Source organism: Benincasa hispida, chromosome 4 (assembly GCF_009727055.1).
Source record: "Benincasa hispida cultivar B227 chromosome 4, ASM972705v1, whole genome shotgun sequence".
NCBI lineage: Eukaryota > Viridiplantae > Streptophyta > Magnoliopsida > Cucurbitales > Cucurbitaceae > Benincasa > Benincasa hispida.
In genome coordinates this window covers 3503457-3511325 of record NC_052352.1, presented here as the reverse complement: position 1 = coordinate 3511325, position 7869 = coordinate 3503457, and the positions used below count along the sequence as shown (strand labels likewise).

At 30.7% G+C, this 7869-nt stretch overlaps 1 protein-coding gene across 1 annotated transcript; it reads right to left on the bottom strand.

Moving 5' to 3' along the window:
- Nucleotides 1–1421: 1421 nt before the first annotated feature.
- On the bottom strand, nucleotides 1422–5742 carry LOC120075653 (tubulin beta chain-like). The gene is made up of 3 exons (XM_039029242.1): nucleotides 5250–5742; nucleotides 3321–3590; nucleotides 1422–2360 (listed from the first exon to the last, which is right to left on the bottom strand). Exons 1-3 carry the CDS (start codon nucleotides 5647–5649, stop codon nucleotides 1684–1686), a joined length of 1347 nt encoding a protein of 448 aa, XP_038885170.1. The 5' UTR covers nucleotides 5650–5742; the 3' UTR covers nucleotides 1422–1683.
- Between the last annotated feature and the right edge of the window lie 2127 nt (nucleotides 5743–7869).

Sequence of the window (7869 nt, the reverse complement as noted above, 5' to 3'; positions counted from 1 at the left end):
AAAATAGGGAACAGAGATGGGAACGAGGAAGCCTTAAATACTTATCACGTTATAAATAAATAAATAAAAAAGGGTCCATTTTGGTGATGAGTTCAATATCTTGATTTTCTGTCTAAGTGATTAAACCTGCTCGACGCTTTAGGGTGTTCGTGGATTGAGTTAAAAGTACTTTTAAACCTAACTCAATTGTTTCGATGGCAAATTTTTTCAACCAAAATAATTTTTATTAAATAATGAATCCAACTCAACCTAATCCTGAAACATTTAGGTTGAGTTTGTTCGGGTTAATCGGATCTTTATTTAAAACTTGTTTTAAAAATAAGTAAAATTTCAATATGTAAAATTTTGTTTTAATTATTTTCATATATTGAATTAAGATTATAATCTCGATTTCAATTTATATTATATTTTTTTTTTGAAAAGTGTTAAAAGATTATTTTCTAAGAATTGTTGGAGAATAAATTAACAAAAGAAAATCGTGAAATAAAATAAAATAAATATAAACATATGCAAAAATAATTATACAATAAGTAAAAAGAACATACTTATTAAAATTAATGATAAGTTCGAGTTTGTTTGAGTAATTTAAGTAAACCTATCAACCATCCTAATCATGTTGATAACCCAACCCAAATCACACGAATTGGGTTGGGTTGACCGACTTATTCAGATCATCCAGTTGATGGTAATCAATATATATATTACATCATACATTTCACAAAGGGCAATAAGTTCCATGCTCTTAAATATTTTTCTTTTTAAAAAATAAATTTTCACGCAACAATTTTTAATTAGATGTTGCAAGTGTTGCATTATAGATGGATGTTTAGGTTGCACTCAAATTTTTTAATTTTACAAATTTTCATAGTAACTTTGATTTTTTTTTTTTTCAAAAATTAAAACCAAAACATGTTTTAAATTCTAAAATAAAATTAAAGAAAGACACATATTTGATCGTATCTTTTCTTGGAAAATTTTCACAGATAAAAGAAATGTGAAACTATTCACAGAAATAGCAAAAAAAAAAATACTAATGAAATTCTATCGGTTTCTATCACTAATAGATTTCTATCAACATCTATCAATCTCTATAAAAGAAGATTAAAATTTTAGTATTTTGTGTATATAGTTTTCCTTATTTTTCTATTTTTGAAAATTCCTTTTTTTCTTTCATTATAAAATTTGCACTATTATTTAGGTACAATCTAAAATACACCTATTTTTATTGGTCTTATTCTCATCACACACAAATAAATAAATAAATAAATAAATATATATATATATATATAAAATAAAAAATGAGAAGAATTTAACATACGACAAATTATTGGATCGAAATAAGTAAGTTATGCTAGAGATGCAATTAATAACTTTAAAAAAATAATAATAATCATAAGGATATTTGGGACTACCCATTCAAATTCACAGTAAAAATATAGACTGCACATTGACATTATTTTATTTAATAGAAAGAACAAACAACTACTAATAATACCCAACAAAGAAGAAAGAAAAAGGGAAAAACAAGCAAGAAATCCAAGGAAATAAAGCAAGGAATTCAAGTTGAGAATCAAAATAGAAAATGAAATAACAATCAAATCACGCTGCATATTTTGTAGAAAAATCTGAGAAATCAAACCAAGAAATAATTCATGAAAGCACTGGCAGAGAGAGTGAACGAATTTACTGATCGACATACTCATCTTCACGATCCTCAAAATCAGCATCATCATCAACGGTGGCATCTTGATATTGTTGATACTCAGCCACCAAATCATTCATATTACTTTCTGCTTCTGTAAACTCCATTTCGTCCATTCCTTCACCTGTGTACCAATGCAGAAAAGCTTTGCGCCTAAACATGGCTGTGAATTGCTCACTCACTCTTCTGAACATCTCTTGAATGGAGGTCGAGTTTCCGACGAATGTGGAAGCCATTTTCAAGCCCTTTGGAGGAATGTCACAAACACTTGATTTCACGTTGTTGGGGATCCATTCCACGAAGTAGGATGAGTTTTTGTTTTGTACATTGATCATCTGTTCGTCTACTTCTTTGGTGCTCATTCTTCCTCTGAACATGGCGGAGGCGGTCAGGTAACGGCCGTGACGAGGGTCGGCAGCACACATCATGTTCTTGGCATCCCACATTTGTTGGGTTAGTTCTGGGACGGTGAGGGAGATGTATTGCTGGGAGCCACGGGAGGTCAGAGGTGCGAATCCAACCATAAAGAAGTGAAGACGGGGAAATGGAATTAGATTCACTGCCAATTTTCTCAAGTCTGAGTTTAATTGACCTGGGAATCTTAAGCAACATGTTACTCCACTCATGGTTGCAGAGATCAAATGGTTCAGGTCACCAACTGTACATGTCGAAGAGATAGTGAGTTAAATGTTGCTTCTCAAAACAAAATCCCCAAAAGTGAAAAGTTAAGCACTTTTCCAATTTTTCATAAAATAGCGTAAACTTGACTGCATAATCCTCTTCAACATTCCAATAGCACGTTTGAGAATGATGTTGAAATTGTTAAAATCATCGGTCATTATTAAGTTTACTCGAAAAAATCTTGACTAGATTTTTGTTATGAAACATGCTATTGGAATGTTTAAGGAATTTTATTAAGATGGATGATTTTACAGATCCCTAAAACAAATCATTAAATGAACGTTTGGAGCAATGAGTTAGTTATTATAGTACTAGTTTATTACAGTTGGGTTATGACATATGAATGTAAAATAGTAAAAACTGTAGTAAATAGTAAATATTATAAATAGTTTTTACGGTAATAAGAGGTGGTGGTTATTATATTTTGATGAAAATCTTTGTCCCAAACATCCCCTAAATTAATCATTCAAAATCAACTTTAAAAAGTGGAAAATTAAACATTGAATTGATTATGAGTATTAAATGCATGTTAGGAATGATTTTGAAAGGTTCACTTTTGTCATCATATTCAAAATCACTCCTTAACATGTCTTTAATTACTCAAAGTTAATTTCATATTTTAATTTCACATTTTTAAATACAATTCTAATATCATAAAAAATTAATTTTGAAGAATGATTAAAAACATGTTTAAAAGTTATTTTGAAAATGACAAAAGTGATTGTAACTGTTTTACAATTTACTCCCAAACATGTTTGAAGGTGTGTTTTGAAATGATATTAAATACAACAAAAGTGATGTTAATCATTTTAAAATCAAATAAAACCAAGTATTTTGAGAGGAAATAGTGATATAAATATTTAATTTAAGAAATATTTGTTAATCCCGATATAAATTAGCATAAAAATGAGAGAGATAGAGAGAAAGAGGGGTGTACAGCTAGGAGTGCTGAGCTTTAAGGTCCTGAAGCAAATGTCATAAAGAGCTTCATTATCAAGAACCATGCATTCATCTGCATTCTCAACCAGTTGGTGAACTGAAAGAGTGGCATTATATGGTTCCACAACCGTGTCTGAGACCTTGGGAGAAGGGAAAACCGAGAATGTGAGCATCATCCTGTCCGGATATTCCTCTCTAATCTTCGATATCAAAAGGGTTCCCATACCAGAACCAGTGCCTCCTCCAAGGGAGTGACAAACCTGAAAACCTGCCCCACAAACAAGGGACAAGAGAAGTTGACCAATTTAAAAGTTTGGAAAAAGGTTGCTTTCCTTCAATAGTCAATAGACTATTTTAAAAACCCCCACTTGGGTTAAGCTACGAACAGAGAGAAATGGAAAAAGAAATACAGTGCTCAATCAATCATTTACAGAAAAGTAACACTTGGATGGATAAGTTTACCTCGTGATATCACTTCACAAATTTCAATAAAACAGAAGGCAAACATAAATGGGTTAACCTTTTCTTTAATTCTTAGATATTCCCCAAAATGGATTCATCTACATAAACATTAGGAAGTCACAAGTGAATTATCAAATTTTCTCTAGTGAGTAATATATACACTATTACAGCAGATCAGATCTTAATCCATAAAAGTCATCTTTAAACTTTACTGCAAGTTATGCTCTCATAAGAATTTACCTTTGAGTGGTCACTATTCATGAACCGCTCTAGTCATTTTGCTAAGAAAAGGTAGTGTCGGTACGGTAGCTAGAGAATACGACAATAATCTAGTTGTACAATCTCAATCATGCAGGTGGGAAAAAAAATTTAAAAATATATAGAAAGAAGATTTTTTTTACCATAAAAGTTGGCTTCCTTTTATTTTAAGTTGAAATAGGTGGAATAAAATATATCCAGTGGATTGAATGCATGAGACAAATGTGGGATCCACTCACCACTTAGCATTGTCCCCCTTCACAAATCAGACATCATAAAATCCAGTAAAAAAAAAATCAGAATCATAAAAGAACAGTAATTCAAGAACAGTTTGATTATTTAACACAAGCAATTATGTGTGTTGTTGATTAATGTTAAAAGCCAGTTGTAAATTGTAATACCAATACTGGCAGAGGATCTCTCTCTCTCTCTCTTAATAAATATATATATACACTTTTAGGTATGGACAAAAATTGACACTCTGTCTCACCAATTAGAGTGCAGATGCAGGAAATGGCGAGAAGATTTAGCAGTTAGCAAATCAAGATCAGGATTCTGCTGACGATCACTATACATAATTCCCTAAACTTAAATTTTCGATTGTGTAAAAGAAGAAAAGAAAATCATCATGGTTTTCAAGGTAGAGCAAATAAACTTGTCGGAAATTTAGATAACATTCAATAAGCAAGTTTAATGTGTAAACGGTCATGGATCTGAGAAAGCTTATACCAACCATCACTTTCCCTTCATATTTACTAATAATAGTTGTAAGGAAATCAGAACAGTTATTGCTCAAACTTATCGTCTCCCATCCCTTACATCAATGGAGATATTTTGCTCTTTTTTGTTTCCTCAACTGCAACGGCGATTTCAACTTTGAAGCAAATTTTCGATAAGAGATCCGAAAAGTTCTAGATGCGTTGGATAAACCAGAGAATAGTGAAATGAGAAATGTTGAGGAAATTTAACGAACACGAAGCATTATTTTCTATGCCTAAAATACGATTCGAGAATAATTCATTCGAAAGGAACAGATTCTTTCAATTCACGGAAACAGTATAATGAGAATGCAAGTACTAATAGGTTCAATCGAAACAAACGAATTGAATCAATTGATAAAGCGGTATAATCACGATGTAAAAAATACGATTCAGAAAGCATGATAGTGAGAATGTACAATCGAAGAAGAGAGTAGAGAACGTAATACCTTGCAAGCAATCACAATTCTCAGCCTCCTTACGAACGACATCAAGAACAGAATCGATCAACTCAGCTCCTTCGGTGTAATGACCTTTGGCCCAATTATTTCCGGCACCGGACTGACCAAAAACGAAATTATCAGGGCGAAAGATCTGACCGTAGGGACCGGATCTGATACTATCCATGGTACCGGGCTCAAGATCCATGAGAACGGCCCTGGGAACGTATCTACCGCCAGAAGCCTCATTGTAATAGACATTGATCCTCTCCAATTGAAGATCGGAGGAAGGATCGCCGTTGTATTTACCGGTGGCGTCGATACCGTGCTCATCGCAGATGACTTCCCAGAACTTGGATCCGATTTGGTTGCCGCATTGGCCACCTTGAACATGAAGAATCTCTCTCATGGTGTCTTGTAAAGAAATGGAAGAGAGGAAGGCTTCTTATTGTTGTTCTTCGTGTTATTGATGAAAATGGATCGACGCGAAGAAGATGAAGGTGAGTGTGGCCAATTATAAGACAGAGAAACCCCGAAATTTGAGGGCTAAGATGGTAATAACGAATGGCGGGATACTTTCAATGGACGTGGACCCATCGTTTCTTTAACTCACCGTCTGATCTTTATTTCACGGTCCTGATTTCCCTCTTTCCCCATTTTTTTTGGGAGGGAAACAAAATAAACTTTTGTTTTTGCAATTCTAACCATTTCTTTCTTTAAAATAATATTACATAATTATTAAATTTTCATGCACAAATCAATATTTTCACATTTTCTTGTGAATTCGATTACTTGAATAAGACATTTCTATATTTCGTAAGAAAATTCATGAAATATTCAAAATAAACAACAAAATTTCTTTAAAGAAAATAACACAAAATGTCATTAATCGGAATATTTTAATATATTTAAAAAACATAAAATATTTATTTACTAATTTAAATAATTTATTTGAATTTTTTGTTTTTATAAATTTTTTTATAAGAATATTCATCTACCATTTTGTCAATATTTTATAAGGTAGAAGTATCTTCATTTTTAACAACTCAATTATGTTTATTTTTTACGACTAGATCTTTTGATCTATGAGATTAATAAATACATAAGTACATGTGATTAAGGGTCTTCGTAAAATTTTTAAAACATTAAAATTGATCGAGTACAACTAAAATTATATTTTTACATAAGTGGTGATACATTTTGTTTTCTGAATGGAGGCTTTCATATTTTCATTTTGTTATTATATAAAAGCCAAATTTTGATTTGATTATTTAATATTTGTTAGTTTTGATGTGCACACCTAATAGTGACTATTTTAGCTAAATAACTATAAAATTTAAATTTCATTAAATTGACCATAAAACCTTCAACCCAAATAAGGAGTTAATTTAACACCTCATCCAAGCTAAGAGTAATTTTCCATGCATCAATCAATTAATTTATAAAGCACACAAAATTCAAGAAGAATTTTGAATTATACTCCAAAATTCCCAATATGAAAATATTGGACCTTTGCAATAAATTAAGGGAAGCAAGAGTAAAATGATATAATTAAACTCAATTATAAATGTTGAACCCAAATAAAAAATAAAAAAGATGAACAGAAAGAATCAATAAAATAAATTAAAATTCAAAGTCAGTTCTATAATTGCGTGGTATTTGTTTTCTTAAACACATTTTAAGTACTATCAAATTTTTCCAACTTAATTCTTGATCATGCTCGACACTTAAACAATTAGACTTTAACCTAACTAATTACACACAAATATTTCATTTCAATTTTTATCTGCATTTCCATCACAAGAGTGTTTATAACTAGTTACATAATTTTAAAAACAATAGAAATTTATTTAAACAATAATAATCTTATCATTTGTTTATTGATTTTGACCCTTTAACAAAATAAGTGTAATTTGAACATTTAAGACAGATGTGATAATGGATCTAAGTATTTAACTTTAAATGAATGATCATTAATTATTATTATAATTTTATAATATATTGGATGGGGATTCAGACCTTTAACTTTGAGATAAAAGATATAAATTTTATGATAATCGAACCATATTGAATTGAACAATGATTAAAAAAAAAATCAAAATTAAAAATCCTACGCCATGCGTTATTTGAAATTAAAAAAAAAAAAATGGTGACACAAATGTATAAGGCCTCAATAAAGATCATTTAACCATTTATCTAATTTTAGAATTTGAGTCGGTGAAATTAAAATTTATAGAAAGTATTCAATAAATGAGTAAAATTGTGTTTCAAAATGAAAATCCAACTATGTTTATTTAAGAAGGAAAAAAAACAGAGGAAGGAAGAGGATGAAATCAAGACCGTCCAACCACCGTGATTGGATCTGTCCGGGGCCAGTGGGAGGTGTGTGACAGCGAGACTCTGCAGCAAGTGCTCAACTACTCTTGCAAAAATAATCGGAAAAAATATGGACAATTTTTAAATTACTTAAAAAAACAGTCTCTCTCTGTTTTTTTTTTTTTTTTAAATCTTTATTGAGCGCATCTCTTATATAAATATAGCAAATAGAGACATTCCTATGAAGCAAATATATTTAAAAAAGGACGGAGAATCGACATAAAATTTGTATATGATATTGACACGTTTAGAT

What these genes read in the sequence shown, in the direction of transcription:
- LOC120075653 (XM_039029242.1), bottom strand. Translation starts at nt 5,649, where the DNA reads ATGAGAGAGATTCTTCATGTTCAAGGTGGCCAATGCGGCAACCAAATC. An exon ending in GAATTGTGATTGCTTGCAAG is followed by an intron (nt 3,591 to 5,249) that starts GTATTACGTTCT and finishes TTTGTGGGGCAG; the next exon opens with GTTTTCAGGTTTGTCACTCC. An exon ending in AAAGCTCAGCACTCCTAGCT is followed by an intron (nt 2,361 to 3,320) that starts GTACACCCCTCT and finishes CGACATGTACAG; the next exon opens with TTGGTGACCTGAACCATTTG.